Here is a 23,579-nt window from a genome sequence, read left to right as displayed (position 1 = left end):
GGTACAGCTAGTTTTCCATACATAGATACACATTTCTTTAATTTGCATATATTTCTAAAACTTAACAAAATAGATGAGTAAGAGACCTTTTGAGTTTAAAAAATATATATAAACACAACATGATATTGTATACGATACATGTATCCATGGAGCAGAATTGAAAGTCCATAAATGAATCCACATACAAACCAGTATCTATAATAAAGCAGCTATGACCATAAAATTGGGAAAAGACAGTCTCCTTAATAAATGGTGCAGGAAAATTGGAGTGTTACACATAAAAGAATGAAGCTGGTGTACTCACTAACAACATACACAAAAATAAACTCCAAATGGATTAAGGAGTTAGATATATGGCCAATAATAAAATACATGTAAGAAAATGTTGGTGACCTGTTCAACAATAAGTTATTTTCGTGACTCAATCCCTATGGCAAGGGAATTAAAAATGAAAATAAACAATTGGGATTATTCAAGTTAAACATCTTCTACACAGTGAAAGAAATACAAGAAAATTGAGTAGATGCCATATTGAATAAGAGAAAATATCTACACAATATGTAATTGATAAGGGATTAATAACCAAGACACATGTAAAAAACTCAATTCAACAATTAAAAAAAAAAAAACAATAAACAGGAAGCCAGTATGACCAGAATTCACCAAAGAGGATATTCAGGAAAAAGAGATGAAAAATGCCTGTTATCACTCCCAATAAATATACAAACTGAGGGCCTCCCCGGTGGAGAAGACTGTTGAGCACAGCGCTCTGTAGCTGTTCGCAGCCTCTGCAGCATTGCATCAATGGCCAGCCAGGGAGATTCCCACTTGGCGCAGCAGACTTCTCCTGCCTCGCCCACTGCTCCCTTCAGCAATGCTTTCGGTCCTTCTGCCTGTTCTGCTCCCTGCTCTGTCTCTGGTGAATTCTCTCACCCTCCTGCGCCTCTAAATAAATCTTTAAAAAAAAAAATTAAAAAAAAAAAAAAGGGAGATACAAACTGAAACTACATCTCACACTCTGAGATGAGCATATTTAAAAAGACCCTCAAGTACAAATGTTGGGGGGGGGAGGAATCCTATCACACAGTTGGTAGGCACATAAACCAGAGTAATCATGATGGACACAACCTGAATTTATCTTAACAAAACTAAAAATGGAAATACCATATGACCCAGCAATCCCACTTTTGGGCTTATATTCACAGAATCTCAAGCCATCAACAATAATGATGGAGGCTTCCCTGGTGGCGCAGGGGTTAAGCATCAGCACTACCAAGCTATCGCCAGCCACTGTGGCATGAGTTCCATCCCTGGCCAGAGAGCTACCCACATGGCACAGCAGACCTCTCCTGTCTCGCCAGCTGCTCCCCTCAGCAGTGTATTTCAGTGGATCTGCCTGTTCTGCTCTCCACTGTGTCTCTGGTGAATCCTCTCAAGTGCCCCGATCCCTGACTATATCCCAATTCTTGTATGCATAAATAAATCTTTAAAAATAATAATGATGGGCCATCAACAAGGAACCTGTATGATCTACGATGTTCACAGCAGCATTATTTAGCAGCCTAAATGGTCATCTACAGATAAATGGATCAAGAAGATGTGTAACATCTTCACTATCAAGTATTACATAGGCATAGAAAAGAATGAAACACATTTTCAACAAAATGGAAGAATTTGAGAAAATTATGTGCAGCAAATAAGTTGGAGTAGTAACCAAACAGAGAGCCCAGAAATAAAGCCACACTTATATGAACAGCTAATCTTTGACAAAGGAGCAAAGAATACACAATGGAACACGGATAGTCTGTTTAATAAATGGTGCTGGGAAAACTGGACCTTCACATGCAAAAAAAATGAAACCAGACCACTACCTCTCACTGTGCACAAAAATCAACTCAAAATGAATAAAAGAACTGGACATAAGACCTGAAGCCATAAACTATATAGAAGAAAATATAGGTAAAACACTACAAGACATACATCTCAGAAACATCTTTAAAGAGTCATCACCCAAAGCAGTGATAGTGAAGGCAAAGATAAATACCTGGGATTACATCAAACTGAAAAGCTTCTGTACAGCCAAAGAGACATTAACCATTAACCAAAACAGAGACACATCCCACTGGTTGGGAAAAAATCTTTGCACTCCATTCAACTGATAAGGGACTGATCACAAAGATTACAAAGAACTCACACCTCAACAAACACAAAATAAACAATTCAGTCAAGAAATGGGCAGAAGAACTCAAAAGACATTTCTCCAAAGATGAAATGCAAATGGCCAACAGGCATATGAAAAAATGTTCAACATACCTTATAATCAGGGAAATGCAAATCAAAACCACACTGAGATACTACCTTACACCAGTAAGAATGGCACATATCAAAAAAACAAGCAACAACAAACGTTGGCGAGGATGTGGTGAAAAAGGAACTCTCCTACATTGCTGGTGGGAGTGCAAATTGGTCCATCCATTGTGGAAAACTATCTGCAGGTTTCTCAGTCTACTAAAAATGGAGCTACCAGACGATCCAGCAATTCCACTCCTAGGGATCTACCCAAAGGACACACAGTGATTCAAAAGAGCACCTGTACACCTATGTTTCTTGCAGCACTATTTACAATAGGTAATACCTGGAAACAATTCAAATGCCCAAAAATAGATGACTGGACCAAGAAGATGTGGTATATATAGACAATGGATTATTATTCAGCAATCAAAAAAGATAAACTCATGCCATTCGCATTAGTGGATGGAGCTAGAAGGAATTATGCTCAGTGAAATAAGCCAGAAGGAAAAAGAAAAATATCGGATGGCTTCACTTATAACAGGAATATAGGGGAATCAAGTAAGACATCAGTGTTAAAAAAAAAAATAATAGTACAAAACACAACAAAGCAAAAACAGACAATTATAAACCAGAGACATACTGCAGGGGAGGAGGAGAGACGGGTCGGAGGGAGGGAGGAGCACAGGAGACTGTGGTGATGGTGCACGGGTGCCTTGGGGAAGGAGATTCTATGGGGACTCAATGTGAGGGGGTGGGGGGAAGCAAATATTGTCTAAAAAAATTTTTAAAATGATAAATGTTGGGCCTCCACGGTGGCTCAGCAGTTGAGTGCTGGGTTGCGAGGCTGCCCGCAGCCTCTGAAGCCCTGGTTAGATTCCCGGCTGCTCCCCGGCAACCTGGAGGAGGGTCCCACATGGCTCGCAGACCTCTCCGGCTGCCCGCTGCTCCCCTCAGCAGTGTACTTCGGTCCTTCTGCCTGCTCTGCTCCCAGCTCTGGCGAGTTCTCTCACCCTCCCGCACTTCTGACTGTACCCAGTGCTTGTATAAATAAATAAATAAATCTTGAAAAAAATAAAAAATTTAAAAAATAAAATAAAATGATAAATGTTAAAAAAAAGGGCTCCAAATATCAAATCATAAAACAAAAAAGGAAAAGAAAAAGAAGTCGTAGTAGTAAAAACAGAAACTGGCATTTACATAGCAGACAATTCAATAATGTAAAACTTTAAATAAACAATGAACACCAATAAACACCCTGAGGGCTCTGAAATTAAAAGGGAAGGGAGAAGGAACAAGGACAAGGGAACACAAGATACGGTGGTGGGAAAAAAAAATTTTAGTGATACTAGTTAAAAAACTTAATTAAAAATATATACAAACTGAATGAAAACTACTTAGTGATTAAAAACAGCAAAAGTGCATAAATTTCTATATAGAATGTATAAATATTCCATCATGCTAACACATCTGCACTATGTCACTAAGTAAATATTTGATTTACACGGATATAAGAAAGTGTGTGAATGTATTTTACACATGCATACCACTAAGTCCTTATAAACAAAGGGAAAAGCCTGGAAGAAATAACTATATAATGAACTCTTAACATAGGAAGGTGGCAGGTAGTGAGACAGCCATGTGATCCACTAATATATAAATGAAACAAGAAAAACCTGTAGTTCAAAAAATATATATATAGGGGGCTTCCCAGGTGGCGCAACAGGTTGAGTGAAGCTCTGTGAAGCTGTCAGCAGCCTCTGCAGCATAGGTTCGATTCCCGGCTGGCCAGGGAGATTCCCACATGGCAAAGCAGACCTCTCCTCTCTAGCCGGCTGCTCCCCTCAGCAATGCTTTCAGTCTGTCTGCCTGTTCTGCTCCCCACTCTGGTGAATCCTCTCACCTTCCCACTCCTGTGGCTTGTACCCCAGCTATTGTATAAATAAGAAAAACCTTAAATTAAAAAAATATATATGTATAGGAAATTCCATGTCATACACATACACTAACATAATAAACATCATAATTTGAACCAAGATTTATACACAGATTTTCATCATGGTACATTTTAATAAAAAAACTAAACACAATCTAAAGAAAGAACATTATGCAACTATCTAAAGTATTCATAAAAGGCTGTATGTTATAAATAGGAAATATTTTAGGTAAACAAAAAATATAATTATAAGAATAAAAATATTAAAAGAAACACCCATGTACCAAACACCCATATTAAGAATTTAATTTAGCTTTTAATTTTTTAATGACACAGAACTTTATACTGTGGGAGAAAAAACTCAGAACACAAAATTAGAGGGTAATTTCAACTATATAAAAAAGTATGTAGGGCCTCCCTGGTGGTGCAAGGGGTTAAGACACAACCTATGAAGCTGTCCGCAGCCTCTGAAACATGAGTTCGGTCCTCGGCCAGGGAGCTACCCACATAGCACAGCAGACCGCTCCTGACTCGCCTGCTGCTCCCCTCAGCAGTGTACTTCGGTCAATCTGCCTGTTCTGTTCCCCACTCTATCTCTGGTGAATCCTCTCATCCCCCACACCTCTGGCCTGTACCCCAGCACTTATATGCAAAAATAAATAAATCTTTAAAAAAAAAAGTATGTAAAGGAGAATACATAAAAATGTCAACAAAGGTTGTCACCAGATTCTGTGTAGGTGACTTTCTTGTCTCTTTATACTTCTTATCAGGTATTCTATAATAAGCAACCACTTCTAAATACAAAAATACTAATTCAATGGGAAACTTGCCTCCCATGTTCACTGCAGCACTATTTACAATAGCCAAGCTATGGAAACAACCTAAATGCCCAAAATCTGATGAGTGGATTAAGAAGATATGGTATATATATGAAATAGAATACTCCTTAGCAATGAAAAAGATAAACCCAAGCCATTTGCAGCAACATGGAAGGGACTGTGCTAATCAGAGTAAGTCAGAAGGAGAAAGATAAATGCCAGATGGTTATCACTTATATGTGGAATACTGAAAAACAAAACAAAGGGTCTGATAAAGCCAAACTCAAAAACTAACCCATGAAAACTGACTATAGTACTGAGCCATTGGGGGAAGGGAGGAGGAGCTCAAACAAAGTGGGAGAAGAGAGTACAATGGACTATGGTGGTGGATTATGGGGCTTTGGTCTCTGGTGTGCTATGGTAACAACTGAAGGGAGGCAGGGAATCCTGTACTTCCAAAATATAAACAATGATGTAAACCAATGTTACCTCAATAACAATTTTTTTTTAAAGATTTTATTTATGCATACAAGAACTGGGGTACAGACCATAGGTGCAGGGGTGGGGGGAGGGAGGAGAGAGAGGATTCATCAGAGACAGAGTGGGTAACAGAATAGGCAGACTGAAATATACTGCTGAGGGAAGCAGCAGAGGTCTGCTGCGCCATGTGGGTAGCTCCCTAGCCAGCAAGGATCAAACTCACTGCAGATGGCTTCACAGTGCTGTGTTTAACCCCTCGTGCCACCAGAGACCCCAATAACAAATTTTTAAAAATTATCACTTCTTTATTAAATTTTTATTTAAAAAAAAAAACAAACAAACTATTACCAGACCATTCATTACCTTGGGATCATGAACAAATGTATTTCCTTTGGTTCCAGGAGGGAAATCTCCAGTACAAATGTATTTCAGACATTCAATGATGGTCTAAAGAAATAAAAAACTGTATTATTTAGTTATAAGAGAACCTCCTAAGGTGATCACAAAAGTTAATCACTATAAAAATATTATTTATCATAGACTATAAAAGATATGACCTGTACTATAGATATTAGATGTAAAAGAATAATTGCTATAATTTTAAAAGTTGATGAAGGTATACTAAAATAAAATCATTATTTGGGGAAAACTTTCCAATCAAATCCTTTAAATTAATTCGTTATTAATGTAAAACAGTTACCATAGTTAACAGCATATTGTGTCACTGAAATTTGCTGAGAGTACAACTTAAGTGTTCTCACCAAAGAAAATATAAATGTGGATATACATGTCAATTAACTAAGAGAAATTTCTTTCACAAGGCATACTGTATCAAACTGCCACAGTACACTTAAAATACCTTTCAATTTTGTGTCATTTATAGTTCAATAAAGTTGAAATTAAAAAAAAGTTTTAAAAATAAAGTTAACAATTACACAGACCTTACTACGTGCCAGGTATTTTACTAACTACGTTTACATACAACGAGGATCTATTTCAAACATTAATCCTAGGAGGTAACAGCTATTTTTATCTCCACTTTATAAGAATGTACTGAGTTTTAGGTATTTTTTTTTTTAATAGAGGCATGCTTTATTTATTTGTTTGCTGGTTTGTTTGTTTGTCTTGTCCACACATGCACTGGATACAGTCAGAAGCGCGGGAGGGTGAGAGAATTCACCAGAGCCAGAGCGGGGAGCAGAGCAGGCAGAATGACTGAAGTACACTGCTGAGGGGAGCAGCGGGCGGCAGGAGCGGTCTGCACGCCATGTGGGACCCTCCTCCGTGGCCGGGGAGCAGCCGGGGATCGAACCGGCGCCGCGGGAATGTACTGAGTTTTAAGTGACCCTTGCCACACACGGATAGTGGTGAAGCATCACACCTGTAATTTTTTTGGCTTCGGCAGCCAACGTTCAAATGCTGTAACTAGACTCTTCTAATAGAGCGCTTAGTACGATATGAGATACAAGCATTTAGTAAATACCATTTTTACATATATAGAAGTAGACAAAAGCCTGGAATTTAACTTTTTTTTTAAGATTTATTTATTTGTTTATCTATACAAGCACAGTCAGAAGCGCGGTAGGGTGAGAGAATTCACCAGAGCCAGAGCGGGGAGCAGAGCAGGCAGAAGGACCGAAGTACACTGCTGAGGGGAACAGCGGGCGGCAGGAGAGGTCTGCGCGCCATGTGGGACCCTCAGCCGCGGGCAGCCTCGCAACCCTGGGCTCAACCGCTGCGCCACCGGGGAGGCCCTGGAATTTAACTCTTTACACTAAACCTATGCCTATGCCCATGTTCATTTACAAGCTTTTCACAAATCCCTCATTAAGACTCCTCCCTGTTAAGACGTAACACCTTTGCTTTTTCTCAAGTGGCTCTCCACACCAGGTAGTCTCTTGGGTTCGCACATTCCAGTAACTCTTGCCATTCCAGGGCCCAAGGTAGAATGGTAAGCAACCAGGGCTTTAAAAAGCCACAGTAAATAGGCTGTAACCCAATTTTCTATTTTGATTGGGTAAGAGCATCCTACAGCAAATTTAGTAATCCAATTTAAGTCCCACCACTTGTCATTTTTAAGTTAAGGCATTTATTTCCTTATGCTTAGGCAGTCGGCATACTTAGAAACTTTTTAGATAAACGTGCCATCTTTTATAGCTTTTTAATAAATTCCAGTAGGGGGCAACTATGAGGAGTTTATGCTTGGAGAATGAGGAGTGGGGGCTGGGGAGGAGAGAGGGTCTATGCAGACCAAAGACTTCCTATTAAATGACTAGCAGGGCACCCGCGGTGAAGTCGGCGTCGGTCGCCAGCACAGAACCCCCACGCTGAGGAGCTGGGTCTCACCCACTCCCAACGATGCTGTGGCCTTAAGGCCACACCAGGTCACTCCCCCTGTCGGGCCGGAGAATCACCGAGGCTCAGGCACTTCCCAGGGCCCCAAAAGTGAAGCCATCAGAACTCTTCTCATCCAATGAGCCCTAAACTCCAGATATTTTATTCTCCAGATTCGAAACACGTGAGCACTGTTAACTAGAGGCAGCTGCTCAGGACTTACCGTCTTCCCCGCCCCATTGGGTCCAACCAAAATTGTGAGGGGGCTGAAGAAAGTGATAATTTGCTTATCTTTGTCCTCTATTCCAAAACTCCGCACGCCCAGAATGCTCATCTTTTCGATCCGGGACATGTTTGCAAACGTTTCTTATCTCAACATCAGGGGTCTGGAGCTCGGGGCGCACCAAAGTTGGGCCGTGAGACCCGAGCGGGGCAAAGCGCGGGCCGCACGAACTCGCGCGTCTCGGGGTCTGGAGGGTCCAGGTGAGGGCGAAAGTTCGGGACGGTCCCCTTTCTCCCACACGGGCTTCCTTCCCGGCTCACTGGCGAGAGCGGGGGTGGGAGGGCCAGCTCGGGGTTGCCCGCGGAAGGCAGCGCACAACCCGCCAGACGCCGCGACTGACCGCTGGCGCCGATTCCCGCCTCCGCCACCGCCGTCGCCGCGGAGTCACGTGAGTTTTACGTCATGTGCGCGCCCACGCCGCAGGCCCGGGGTACGCCGGGAAGTCGGAGGCCCGCGCGGGGCGCGCAGTGTCCGACCGTAGTACCGCCCACGGGGGCTGCGGGTCTGGGGCTATTGGCTGCAGGCTGCGGACTTCCGGCTCCTTGCTGGGGGCGGGGCAGCTCGGGGAGCAATTAGCTGGGAGGGAGGAGGAAGGCTTGAGGAGCCGAGGTGCCACACCTGCGAACCCTGGGCTCCTGCGACGCAGAGAGGCGGGCTGGGGGTAGGGGGTGTCCGCCAATGTCAAAACTATTTTCCTAGCAATAGTAACATGTTATTTGCTTGTTTCATTCTCAGTGCGTTCCCTGATGTACAGTATTTTCCAGTAGTCACATGACGTGTGGGGATGCTATGGCAATGGTGAAGAGCATGCTTATATAGTCTTGTGCCTTAAAAAAAACCCTAAATAGGAACTTCTGATTGAGTAAATGTTGATGTAACTCACATGAAAGCTCTTTTGAGTCATCAGTCATTTTTAACACTATACAGAGGTGTTTAAAGCCAAAAGTTTGTGAACTACTGTTGTAGACCCAAAGCCATTTGTAGGGTAAGGAAAAATGTCAGGCTTTTCTGCCCTCCTGCCATCAGGATAGATGATGGATCCTTGCGGTCCTGAATGCATGCCTGATGGCGGGCACCTGGAATAGGGTGTGGGCCTAGGTAGATGGGATTCACCTGGGCTAAGACTGTGCTTTTAAGGGCGGTGTCACTGGGACGCCAGCAGAAGCAGAAGCAGAGAATGCCAGAGAGCCCAGAGAGAGTACAGATTTGCTGGGGGCTTGGAGGACTGCCAACCTCTCAGCCCCCCAGCACCCCTGCCTGCCACGTACCTGCTGAACCCCAATAAAAACCTGCAAAACCACTGAGGACTCTGACTCCTCCTTCACCCTGTCTGCATGGGATCAGCGAACCTGCACTGTGTCCTGTTCCTGACCTTATACCATTGCTGCTAGAAACCATAAAGTTATGCAAATAAGTGAGGGAAGTCCAGTCAAGTACTGCCACAGGTAGAAATAGACTAGACATCTTTAAAGTAAGAGAAAGATAAGCGACACAAAATGAATAAGTCCTAGAGATGTGTACATCATAATTCCTGTAATACTATATTGTTTATTTTAAAATTTGTTGATAGTAAATCTTGTAACAAAAGATAAAATTGAAAATATGTAATGGAATACTACTAGTAGTAGTATTAAAAACAACCCTGCCATGTTCAACAACATGGATGGACGTAGAGGTTATCCTGCTAAGGGAAGCCAGATGAAGAAAGACACTGTATGATGTTACTTATATGAAATATGAAGAAAAAAATGAATAAATTAAATAAAACAAATATTAAGACTAAAAGACCAATTAGTAATTACCAGAGGGGAAGGGGAACTGGGTGTGGGTAAATTTGGTATAAGGGATCAATTGTATAGTGAAGGACAAAATTGGAGTTAAAGTGCTGAACTTAATACAGTATATATACCTGCCAATTTTTAATGATGCAAACCTAAAACATTGTTACACTGCAACATTACTTCAATTTAAAAAACAAACTAATTTAAAAAATTAAAAAGTAGCAACAGGAAAGTTTATGTGATACTTTAAACCAAAAGATAGAAAATGAAAAATATTAAGTAAGTAAATAAGTAGGATGGGGGGAAACTTTGGAGGTGATGGATATTGTAAAGGCAGGACCGGGCACTGAGCAGATCTTCTGATCCCATGCAGACCGGGTAAAGGAGGAGTTAGAGTCCTCAGTGGTTTTGCAGGTTTTTTATTGGGATTCACCAGGCATTTGGCAGGCAGGGGTGCTGGCTGGGGGACTGGGAGGCTGGCAGGCCTCCCAGCCCCCAGCAAGTCTTCACTCTATCTGAGCTCTCTGGAGTTCGTTCGGCTGCTTCTCGGCTTCTCTTTCGGCTTCGGCTTTGGCTTCAGCTTCGACTGCTGCTGCTGGCGTCCCCGTGACGCCGCCCTTAAAAGCACAGTCTTAGCTCAGCTGAATCCCATCTACCTATGCCCACACCCTATTCCAGGTGCCCGCCATCAGGCATGCATTCAGGACAAGGATCCATCATCTATCCTGATGGAGGAAGGGCAGAAAAGCCTGACATTTTCTTTACCCTACAGATATGCTAATGATTCGGATTGTGGTTATAGTTTCACAGGTGTGTACTTATCTGCAGAATGAAGAGCGTGCTTATATAGTCAAGTTGTACACATTCAGTATGTATAGCTGCTTGAATATCAGAACAAATTAAAGGGGAAAAATTACCTTTCTCAAAAATGACAGAGTATTGCTTTTTGGAACCAACTGAATGGAAGAATTTCACATGCAAGGACCCATATGAAAAATTACAAAAACAATAATGAAACATTAAAATAAAAAAGATTACTGACATAGGAAATACTATCCAATACATCTCGAGACAATAATTTACACAAACTAAAAAAATTCATATGTGAAAGGATGCAAATGGGAAAGGCCCATCTCCTATAACACGTCGCATCAAGTGGTATTCCACTAAGAAAACAAGAAAGCATCAGTTGTTACCATACACATTTTAAATTGCCACTGCAACAAAACAGATTGTCATTATAAAGTAATGCCTATGTGACAAGAAAAATGCAATGAAACAATAGGGAAATATTAAAGCCCATGTAGGGTAAATGAAGTTGGTCAGGCTTTTACACCATTGGCCTCTCTGGCTATCACCTGCGCCTTGATCTTATTAATGTAGAGGGTGAGTAGTTATGGGGCACCTGAACATGGGAGTGCGTGCATGTGCAAGTGTGCACACCTGTGCCTAGAGGTCAGGGCTATATGGGTGAGATATAATTACATCAGGGATATAATTACTCAGAGATGGCTCAGGTGTAACAGTGATGAGAAGAGACAATGAGAGAATGCCAGAGGAAGCCCAGCAAAAAAAGCTTACAGAGATTTTCGTGGCTCAAGTTGATGTCTTGTTTCCTGATGTCTTGTTTCCTCTGGTTAAGTGAAACCTGTGAAAATGATGCCAAGAGTTTCAAAATTCTCCTCCAAATTGCTAGAAACAACAATGAACTTACCCGGCCTGGGCTGGTTGCAAAACAGCCCATTTTAAAAAATCAGGTTTATTGAAGCATAATTGATATACAATACAATTCACCTTTTTTCAGGGTACAGGTCCATGAGTTTTGACAAATGTAAACCATCAATACCATTTTTGTTCCACAATCATCTTTTATTTTTATTTATTTATACAAGCACTGGGTACAGTCAGAAGCGCTCTGGTGGGGGGGGGGCGGGGATCAAACGGGCGCTGGGGAGGCTGCGGGCAGCTTTGCAATCCAGCGCTCAACCGCTGCGCCACTGGGGAGGCCCCACAATCATCTTTTATTTTTTTTTTTATAAATTTTATTGTTATATTCCCCATAAAATTGCAGCCCCCCCATTCTGACCCCAATCCCTCCCCTCCCGCCCCCGCCCCCCTAAAAGTGTCTCTGGTTCATAGTTTTTTGTTGATTTTGATTTTCACTTTCTTATACTTATTCATTTTCCTGGTCCCTTATTTAAGTTTTCTAGATTCCTGCTATGAGTGAGACCATCCGGTATTTTTCTTTTTCTTTTTGGCTTATTTCGCTGAGCATGATCCCTTCCAGCGCCACACCAGTGAGAATGGCACATATTAAAAAAACTAGCAACAACAAATGTTGGCGAGGGTGTGGAGAAAAAGGAACTCTTCTGCACTGTTGGTGGGAGTGCAAACTGGTCCAACCACTGTGGAGAGCTGTGTGGAGATTTCTGGACCTACTAAACATAGAGCTTCCATATGATCCAGCAATTCCACTCCTAGGTATTTACCCAAAGGACACAGAAACATCAATTCCAAAGAACACCTGCACCCCTATGTTTATAGCAGCACTGTTTACAATAGCTAAGCTTTGGAAACAACCCAAATGCCCAAAAATAGATGACTGGATCAAGAAGATGTGGTACATATATACCATGGAATATTACTCAGCATTCAAAAAAGATAAACACAATCATCTTTTAAATAAATGCTTGGATACTTGGATATCTTAAGAGGGAAAAAGGCCATCTATCTTTTACTTTCAACTCGAAGTTCCAGGAAGATAAAGACCTAGATATTTCTGAAAGTAATATAAGGAAAGACTAGAAATGTAATTGCTCCCCCAGAAAGGAGAATTTCATGACTCATGGTAACAGAAATTAGTAATGACGGTGACAATCAGACATTACATGTGTCCTGCTATAATTTTAAGATGAAATAACCCAACCTTTTATGCTGTTTCTTTAAAGCTTACCTTACATCTAATCACAACTTTAAATTTAACTTTAGGTCACAGGAGTTAATGGTTAAACTAATAACAATGCCAGTGTGGACTATGGAGAGCTGTGTGGCGATTCCTCAACCTGCTAAAGATGGAGCTTCCATATGATTCAGCAATTCCACTCCCAGGTATTTACCCAATGGACACAGAAACATTCATTTAAAGGGGCACTATTTACAATAGCTAAGCTATGGAAACAACCCAAATGCCCAAAAATAGATGACTGGATCAAGAAGATGTGGTACATAAACACAATGGAATATTACTCAGCAATCAAAAAAGATAAACTCATGCAATTTGCAGCAACATGGATGGAGCTGGAAGGGATCATGCTCAGCGAAATAAGCCAGAAACACACTATAAACCGGAGACACACTACAGGGAAGAGGAGAGAGTAGGATCAAAACAAGGGGGGGGTGGGAGTTGTATGGGGACTATAACCAAGATGAAAATGCATACATTGTGCAAAAATGAAAAATGATGTAAAAATATATAAAATTAATAAATAATAATAATGGAAAAATTTTTTATAAAAAAAAAAAAAAACAATGCCAGTGTGGAAAAGGCAAATCCAGAAGGTGGGCTGTGCTCCATGACACCTGGCCACACTCCCGGGAGATGTGTCGTCAAAACAAGGGCTGTTGTAGATTTTTAAACATTTCTATTTTTAGAAAGGACTATTACAAAATTAAAGAGATTGGAGTTATATGCCACCCAGATGCAACCCTGCATTCTGGTTTGGACATAAAAATATTAAAGGACTATAGGGGAAATGTGGGAAAATTTGAATGAAGACTGAAAATCAAATGTTAAATAAGAATTATTAATTTCATTATATTAGATGTGATATTTTACTATGTAAGAAAATGATCCTTTTTTGAAAAGCATATGAAAGTGCTAATGATACAGTATTATGGTGGAGGGTAAGTGAAAAAGCATCAGGCTTTTCTGCCCTCCCGCCATTAGGATTGATGATGGATCCTTGCGGTCCTGAATACATACCTGATGGAGGATACCTGGAGTAGGGTGTGGGCATGCGTAGATGGGATTAACCTGGGCTGAGAGAACAGAACTACCAGAAGGAGCAGAACCACCGAGAACCATGAGAGAAGCAGAGAAAACGCCGGAGAGCCCAGACAGAGTGAAGACTTGCTGGGGGCTGGGAGGTCTGCCCCAGCACCCCTGCCTGCTGTGTGCCTGGTAAATACCAATAAAAGCCTGAAAAGCCACTGAGGGCTCCAGGACTCCTCCTTTACCCCATCTGCTGGCTCAGAAAACCTGCACTGTGCCCATTCTTGCCATTACATATGGTTTCTGTAATTTAAAATACTTTAGGAAAAAATAGCAACTTACAGGACAAAAAAATGGACATGATAAAGTAACCAGATTTTATTACAAAATTTATCACCTTTGTAACAAAAGAAACTATAAAGCTAAAATAACTCTAGCTGGTGGGCGAAAAGATTAGCAACAAATACCATTAATTCCTAAAATAAAAACTAAAAGGCAAATTCAGTCAGGTACCCAGTTCTCAGTAAATCACTACTGAAAAGTGTTTGTTTTCTTTTGTATGTGTAGGGTAAGGAAGATGTCAGGCTTTTCTGCCCTTCCACCACCAGGATAGATGATGGATCCTTGTCCTGAATGCATGCCTGATGGCGGGCACCTGGAGTGGGGTGTGGGCATAGGTAGATGGGATTCAGCTGAGTTAAGACTGTGCTTTTAAGGGCGGCGTCGCGGGGACGCCAGCAGCAGCAGCAGCAGCAGCAGCAGCAGCAGTAGTAGAAGCCGAAGCCGAAAGAGAAGCCGAGAAGCAGCAAAACGAACTCCAGAGAGCTCAGATAGAGTGAAGACTTGCTGGGGGCTGGGAGGCCTGCCAGCCTCCCAGTCCCCCAGCCAGCACCCCTGCCTGCCATATGCCTGGTGAACCCCAAATAAAAGACCTGCAAAACCACTGAGGACTCTGACTCCTCCTTTACCCGGTCTCCATGGGATCAGAAAACCTGCACTGTGTCCAGTCCTGCCCTTTACAGTATGATAATTAATGAAATGGAAAATAAAACTACTTTAAGATATGGGCCTCCCCGGTGGCACAGCAGGTTGAGTGCAGCGCTGTGAAGCTATCCACAGACTCCGCAGTACCCATTTGTAGGGTAAGGAAAAATGTCAGGCTTTTCTGCCCTCCCGCCATCAGGATAGATGATGGATCCTTGCAGTCCTGAATGCATGCCTGATGGCGGGCATCTGGAATGGGGTGTGGGCCTAGGTAGATGGGATTCACCTGGGCTAAGACTGTGCTTTTAAGGGTGGCATCACGGGGACGCCAATAGAAGCTGAAGCAGAAGCCAAGAGAAGGCCAGAGAGCCCAAAAGAATGAAGACCTGCTGGGGGCTGGGAGGCCTCCCAGCCCCTCAGCCCCCCAGTACTCCTGCCTGCTGTGTACCTGGTAATCCCAATAAAAACTTGCAAAACCACTGAGGACTCTGACTCCTCCTTTACCCAGTCTGCTGGATCCTAGAAAACCTGCACCATGTCCATTCCTGCCTTTACACCATTTGATTCCCGGTCGGCCAGGGACAATCCCACATGGTGAAGCAGACTTCTCCTGCCTCTCCCACTGCTCCCCTCAGCAGTGCCTTTGGTCCGTCTGCCTGTTCTGCTCCCCACTCTGTCTCTGGTGAATCCTCTCACCCTCCCACGACTCTGGCCTGTACCCCAGCTCTTGTATAAATAAAAATAAATCTTAAAAAAAAACTACTTTAAGATATGATCTTAACCCCATTAATCAATCTCTTTATCCTTACAATATTGTCTGACATAAATTCTGTCTTTTTCTTACGTTGGTATTGGTACATCACTTTCTTTTGATTAGTATTTGAATGGTAATATTTTTCTATCCCTTGATTTTCAATCTTTTAATATCATTTTGCTTGACGTGTCTCTTGAAAATAGCTGATAGATGATTTTGGAGACAAGTTTTTTTCTGTTGTTTAATAGATGAAATTAACCTGTTTTTAATTATTGTGATTCATGATAAATTTGGACATATTTCTCATATCTTTTTCTGAGCTTTTTCTTTGCTTCCTTTTCTCCTTGCTTGATGTCTGGATTAATTGAACTTCTTTATACTCTTGCTTTAGTCTACTCATTTGAAAGTTATACATTCTATTCCTTTTCTTTTACTGGTTACTCTTAAAATTTTCAGCAGCCTATTTTGAAATTAAAAGTTTATATCTTTAGCATTCTTTCAAGTGGTACAAGAACTATAAAATGCACCAACTCGAATCACTTCTTCCACCTCCCACATTATTATTGTTTAGCATTTTTGTTCCCCATTGTCTTAAAATTCCCTAAATGTAATTTTAACAGTATTACTCAGTTTTACAATATATTTCTCAGTCCTTTGATTATGAATGCCTCTTGCTCATTTCACTCATTAGCAAAACTATTAAACCCTAGTGCTAAAGGACCTTGTGCAAAAGAAACCTGTCTTATGAGCCTTTGTCAGGAATAAACAAAATTACCCTTGTGAAGGTGGTTTATAAGTAAAAAATATGAGTTTTATTGTTTGTGCATTGAATATTTTCAAAGAATACAATTGTAGGGTAGGTTATGGTCAGGCTTTTACACCACCTGCCTCTGTGGCTACACCTGGGGCCTTGAATGCAGAGGGAACTTTGGAGCATGGGCTCAGGGAACGCATGCCTGATGGTGGACACTTGGACTATGGTGTGGGCCTGTGTAAGTGTGGACACCTAAGCCTGAAAGCTGAGGCTGTAAGGGCAGCTTCACACAGAGGACAGTGTGTGCCAGAAGATGGTGGAAGGTACTTGTAGGGTAGGGGAAAATGTCAGGCTTTTCTGCCTTCCCACAAGGATAGATGACGGAACCCTGCGGTCCTGAATGCATGGATGGTCCTGATGGCGGGCACCTGGAGTAGGGTGTGGGCATAGGTAGATGAGATTCACCTGGGCTAAGACTGGGCTTTTAAGGGCGGCATCACGGGGACGCCAGCAGCAGTAGCAGAAGCCAAGAGAAGGCCAGAAAGCCCAGAGTGAAGACCTGCTGGGGGCTGGGAGGCCTGCCAGCTTCCTGGCCCCCCAGCACCCCTGCCTGCCATATACCTGGTAATCCCAATAAAAACCTGCAAAACCACTGAGGACTCTGACTCCTCCTTTACCTGGTCTGCTGGATCACAGAAAACCTGCTCAGTGTCATTCCTGTCCTTACAGTACTGCAAGAGAATGTCAGAGTGAACCCAGGAAGACTAAAGATTCGCGTAAGCCCCTTCCACCCTTCGCCCAATTACCTTACAGTTGGTTACAAAGATCATTAAAACCTGGCCTTCCTGGTGGCGCAACGGGTTAAGATGCAACCTATGGGGGCCTCCTTGTTGGCGCAGGCAGTTGAGTGCAGCGCTGTGAATCTGTTCACAGCCTCTATAGTGCCCACTCGATCCCCGCCGGCCTCAGAGCAACCCACATGGAGAGCAGACCTCTCCTGTCTCCACCGCTGCTTCCCTCAGCTATGTATTTCGTCAGTCTGCCTGTTCTATTCCTCGCTCTGTCTCTGTGAATCCTCTCACCCTCCCACGCATCTGGCCTGTATCCCGACTCTTGTATAAATAAAAAATAAATCTTAAAAAAAAAAAAGATGCAACCTATGAAGCTATTGGCAGCCACTGCAGCATGAGTTCGATCCCCGGCAGGGAGCTACCCACATGGTGCAGCAGACCTCTCCTGTTTTACCCGCTGCTCCCCTTAGCAGCTCATTTCAGTCAATCTACCTGTTCTGTTACCCACTCTATCTCTGGTGAATCCTCTCACCCCCCCCACACACCTCTGGCCTGTACCCCAGCTCTAGTATGCATAAAGAAATAAATCTTTAAAAAAAATCATTAAAACCTGAAAAGGCCATGGAGGGCTCTGGACTCCCCTTTATGGGTCTCCTGAATCAATAGAGAAGCTGTCCTGTGCATTGCTGGAGCAACCACGACAAAAGCTATAAAAATAGTCAAGGAAATGTGTATTTATACAAAGAAATTTCTAGTAACATTATGGAATAGTAAAATAGAAACACAAATGATGAAGTAAACTATGGTATGTCAATTTCATCTACTAGTAGGTAACCTTTGAAATAGATAAGTGAAAGAAGTATTAATGAGCAATAAATAAAGATAAACATAATTTGCAAGTTTTCATTGATTACAACTCCGTAAAACTGCTTTGTCAGCAAGGACTGAAAGGTCATCAAAATACTAATAGTTGTTACACTAAGAGGAAAAAGTTCTGCGTTTATTTTCCTATAACGTTATTTACTTGATAAAAACTATTTTAGAGATATGATTGGGGATTAAAAGGATGGAGGTTAGAATAGGGTGAAAAAAAGAGATATTATCATTTCTCATTTAGTCATCACAAAAATTTTGTGGCATCATGCCCAGTTGATTGATTAGAATCACTTCATAGAAAAGTTATTTGACCTTAAATGATTATAGGGTTAGTGAAAACCACAATTAGGAGTTTTTAGAAACCTGCTGCCAAATAAGAAGGCACTAATTGAGACAAAGATTTTAGGGCAAAATGATGAATGATAACCACTAATACAACTTTTCAACCTTATTCAAAGTCCTTTTTCTAAATTATATAATTAATATTTCTTTAAAAGATGGAGTATTGGTTGCTAATTTCTTTCTCTTCTAAAATAATGTGAGTTTTTAAAAAATGCCATGGTTGTTCACATCGTTTTAATCTCGATGACTGAGCCTTAAGCTTTTGCTCTATTTTTTTCCTAGGAGTCCTGCCAAAGTTTTTTCTATTAATTTCAGGCTTCCATCCCAGGGAATAGACTCCTTGAATTTGCAAAGTACTCAAATTAATGTGTTCAACCAGTGCAACCAAGTGCCTGCCTGTTTATTCATTTAGTTTATTCGACAAACATTAACTGAGTGCCCACAATACTCTGGTTCTGGAGGATAAAGAGAGCAATTACATAAAATCTTTATTTTCAAGGAGCTCACAGTCTAGTGGTGAACTAAAATGGTCCCAAGTACATGACATTTATAGGATGCATCATCTTATTAATAATAACAGTAAATATGAACTCTTTCCAACTTGCAATGTTATTTTGATCTTTTTATTTTAATAATTTTAGATTGACAGAAAAGTTGCAAGAATATTATAAAGCTCCTATGTACCCTGAACCCAATTTCCTCTTTAGTTCACTTTACTATGATACTTTGTCACCATGAGGAACCAACTTGGTTCTCAGTTTGGGGGAGATTGGGGAGGGTCCTTAGTTTTGATAACTGTCCTTTTTCTGGTCCTGGATCTCATTCAGGATACCACATCACATTTATTCATCATGTCTCCTCAGACTCCTCTGGGTTGTGACAGTTTCTCAGACTTGCTTTGTTTTGGAGAACTTGAGAGTTTTTAATGAGCACTGGTTAGGTATTTTTCTCTTCAATGTGGGTTTGTAGGATGTTTCTCTCATGGTTAGAGAGAGGTTATGGATTTAGAGGAAGATCACACATAAAATAGCATTCTCATCACATCATATTAAGGGTACATGCTATTAACTATAATTTGATGTCGACCTTGATCACCAGGCTGAGGTTTGCCAGGTTTCTCCAATGTAAAGTTACTTCTCTTAAAACTCCCTTTCCCTACTGAACTGTTTAAAATGAAGTCATCTTGTAACCCACACTTAAGGGGGATTATGCGCCACTTCCTTGAGGGTAGACTATATAATTACTTGGAATTATTGGGCACAGGATATTACAATCTTTACATTAATAAAGCTCTTTCAAATATATTATTTTATGGTTCCTGCCCTGAGTTTGCATTCAGTTTGGGGGAATCAGAGGAAAAGTGAATAACTTATAACATTATAGGAAATATAATTTTGTCCACCCATATTCAGAGCAGCATTAGTCACAGTAGTCAAAATCTGGTAACAACCTAAGTGTCCATCAACAAATGAGTGATTAAACAAAATATGGTGTTTGTAGGTATATGTACCTATAAACACACAAATGGAGGATATATATTTATACACAAATGGAATATATGTATATAAACAAAAAGAATGTTTTTCAAACCTGAAAAGGGTGGAAATTCTGACATATGTTATAACTTGGCCGAACATTATGCTAAGTGAAATAAGCCAGTCATAAAAGGATAATTACCATGTGATTTCACTTTTATTAGTTTCCTAGAATGGCCAGTTCCATAGGAAGGGTAGAAGTGAATTGTCAGGGGCTGGATGAATGGGCAATGAGGAGTTGTTCAACCAGAAGAATTTCAGTTTTGCAAGATGAAAAGAGTCCTGGAGATGGATCACATAATTTGTGAGGGTGTTGATGTTATTCACAGTGCACTTAAAAATGTTTAAGATGTTAAATTTTGTGTTTTCTGTATTTCACTACATGTGAATTTTTTAAAAAAAGAAATAGAATTTTGAATAAGAGGGTTTTTTTTTTAATATATATATAACTAGGATAGAGACCCACAGGTTCATAGGCAATGCCATTTAGTAATGAGCTATTATTCGTTGCCTGGCTTCAACCATTTTGGTTATGTTTTTGGTCACTGGAGACAGAAAGGATCCTAATCAAGATTCTTGTGAACACAGCTTGACCCAGGCAAGTGTGATGGTCTCTACTCTAATCACCATCTACCCACCAGTATTTTCAATTCCTATTAAGACACGTCAATCTAGCTACAACTCTGATAGAGCTCAGTCAACCTGAAAATACATTCCCAATATTTATGTACTATAGTGTAAAATTCTACTTAGTGGTTTATATTACACTTCTCCTTTTTACACACATTTTTCAAGAGGAAATTACATCTGATTTTAAGAAACGCAAACATGAGGCAATGATGTATCGGCCCAAAGATTTTCTTTCGTGAAAAGAAAGTGTTTTTAAACGGGGAAAAACAGGGATTTTTATTATTATTATAAGATAAAAAGTGAAATTATATTTTAAGATACAATGCGTTGGAAACATTTAGTTTCACGATCTCCCATTATTAAGCAATCTCTATCTGATTGTTAGAAATTATTCATTTCCTCAGAGACAGAATAAATTGGTTGGGGATACAATCTTGTACTATGCACTTTCTTTGCCTAAAGCAAACGCCGAGCATTTCAGAGCCATGAGAGTGCTTCTGTACTTGAGCTTGCTAGCTATCGAAGCTGCCATGCTCTGTGCCAGTCCTGTAGAAAGTAACATGAATAGACTGGTGGCAGAGACCTTGACACTGCTCTCTACTCATCAAACGCTGCTGATAGGCAATGGGGTAATTTTCCTTTTGATTTCTACAGTTTTCTAAATGCCTAGGTAATCATTTGTGGTGGTTAATTTTTAAAGATCTGTAATTAGTGGTGAAATTATGACAGCAATAATAATATATAATTGATAGCCCTATCACTAGCAATTATTATGTAATTAACTTATGAATTCTAGAGTGTTTTGAAAATGAATACATTTCCTTTTCTTTTCAGACCCTGATGATTCCTATTCCTGAACACAAAAATGTAAGTGACCACATGATTCAGTAAAATGATTGCATAAATAAGTTTATTGTAAGCAGTACAACATTACTTGTCATTAGAACTAGTTAATTTTCTCTATTTTGTTTCTAAGGGTGCTAATATAATTGTATGCACATATAAATATTAGGGATAACTTTATAAAAAATAGAATACATTAAAAAATAAATTAGGCTCTTTGTAAAATTGCCAGTTCTCAATCTCCAAGAGCCTTAAGTAAGGCATTCTTCCCAGAATTCCAAAGGGTGAGAGGTGCCTCCTAGACTGTTCAACTCTAACTACTGTCTACATTACTTTAATGTCTTTTTGAAACTCTTGGTAACTTAGGGTTATATTTTTAGAATCATGGTCAGCAGGTATTAACATATACAATGAATACCCTATATTTACAATCATTTCCACATATTTACTTTTTTGTTTTATAATTTTTAATATTTTATTTGATATAATTCTTACATAATTTTTCATTTTTGCACAATGTATGCATTTTCATTTTGGTTATATTCCCCATACAATCACAACCCCCCTTTATTTTGACTCTAATCCTTCCTCTCCCTGCCCCCCCCCAAGTAGTGTGTCTCTGGTTCATAGTTGCTTATTGATTTTGATTTTTACTTTATTATAATTAGTATTTTTCCTGGTCCCTTATTTAGGTTTTCTAAATTCCTGCTATGAGTGACACCCTCTAGTATTTTTCTTTTTTTTTCTGCCTTATTTTGCTGAGCATGATTCCTTCTAGCTCCATCCATGTTGCTGCAAACTGTATGAGCTTATCTTTTTTGATTGCTGAGTAATATTCCATGGTGTATATGTACCACATGTTCTTGATATTTAAATAATTATGATGAGAAAATGGACTTGCATATGTTTAGAATATGTCATGGTCATATTAAGATATTAAATACATGACTTCATTAGTCTAAATAGAATAAAATTACCAATTAGAACTAGAAAACACTGATGAATGGTTTACTCAAGGAATAATGTAGTTGATTCCACTTCCTAAACATTTTATTTTTGGTTAAGTAATATATATAATTTATAAAATGCCTCATTAATCAAATAAACTTCACCCACTTTTTGGATTTTCTTCTCAGTATGAGGTGGTTTGCTACTTGGAAAAGGAGCAAATTTAAAAACTCTTTGAAGAAAGAAACTCATAAATACCACAAAACAAAGCCTAACATTTGGGATCAAAATTTATACCTTCCTTTAGTTATTGATATTTTAAAAATCTTCCTTATTTAGCACCAACTATGCATTGAAGAAGTTTTTCAGGGGATAGACACATTGAAGAATCAAACTGTGCAAGGAGATGCCGTGGAAAAACTATTCAAAAACTTGTCTTCAATAAAAAAACACATAGACATCCAAAAAGTAAGTTAAAACATTTAGTGGAAACTCATGTATATTTGTCTGGCTGTGCCTATTTTTATAAGAATCAATAGTTTCCTACAATATTAATTGTCTGTTTTCTTCACAGAAAAAGTGTGCAGGAGAAAGATGGAGAACACAGCAATTCCTCGACTACCTGCAAGAATTTCTTGGTGTAATAAACACTGAGTGGACAATGGAAAGTTGAGACTAAACTGGCTATTGTTATCAAAAGATTTTGGAGGAGGAAGATATTTTATTGTTATGACAATGAGGGTCAACAAAGGGTGGCACCTTCATGTTCAATGTAATTAAACTTTGGAGGCAAAGTAAAGAATTTGGGGCATACTGCTACATTACCATGTCACACAGGCAGAAAGCAATAATAATAATAATAATAATAATAATATTAAAAATTTGAGATAAATTTTAGATATCAGAATCATTGAAATATTTTTCCTCCAGTTGACTCCAGGCAAAATAGATACTTATTTTTCTCTTATTTAATGTAACATTCTATAAAGTGTCTGTTAACTTAATATTATTTATGGAATAATACAGAATTTGGTAATTTAATATTTATTTCATATTAAGCTATCCTCCAATAAAAAAAACTAGACAATTCTGCACCAAGTTGTTGATGGTCTCTGTCTTACTCCTGAGCTTGGAGGGAGGGTCTGCTGGTGTGATGACTGAGCATTCCCATTTTCCTGGTGGCAGAAGTCACAGGGTTGAAAGGCACACA

General features: G+C 40.0%; 2 protein-coding genes across 2 annotated transcripts in view; one reads left to right on the top strand and one right to left on the bottom strand.

Moving 5' to 3' along the window:
* The window catches only part of RAD50 (RAD50 double strand break repair protein), a gene marked incomplete at both ends in the record, with an annotated part of 80,532 nt that extends 72,323 nt beyond the window's left edge, over positions 1–8,209 (bottom strand). The window contains 2 exons of the mRNA XM_084252288.1: positions 5,887–5,970; positions 8,081–8,209. Of these exons, the coding sequence (XP_084108414.1) occupies positions 5,887–5,970; positions 8,081–8,209 (213 nt within the window). The remainder of the gene's footprint in view (positions 1–5,886; positions 5,971–8,080) is intronic.
* A 12,854-nt stretch (positions 8,210–21,063) lies between these two features.
* Positions 21,064–23,042, top strand: IL5 (interleukin 5; the record flags this gene model as incomplete). The annotated part of the gene is made up of 4 exons (XM_084252508.1): positions 21,064–21,207; positions 21,413–21,445; positions 22,709–22,837; positions 22,944–23,042. The coding sequence occupies 4 exons, from the start codon at positions 21,064–21,066 to the stop codon at positions 23,040–23,042; spliced, it is 405 nt and encodes a 134-aa protein (XP_084108634.1).
* Between the last annotated feature and the right edge of the window lie 537 nt (positions 23,043–23,579).

This window comes from Talpa europaea, assembly GCF_964194135.1.
Source record: "Talpa europaea genome assembly, chromosome: 13".
NCBI classification, from domain to species: domain Eukaryota; kingdom Metazoa; phylum Chordata; class Mammalia; order Eulipotyphla; family Talpidae; genus Talpa; species Talpa europaea.
The sequence above is the reverse complement of the archived record's forward strand: the minus strand, read 5'-3'. Positions and strand labels throughout refer to the sequence as shown.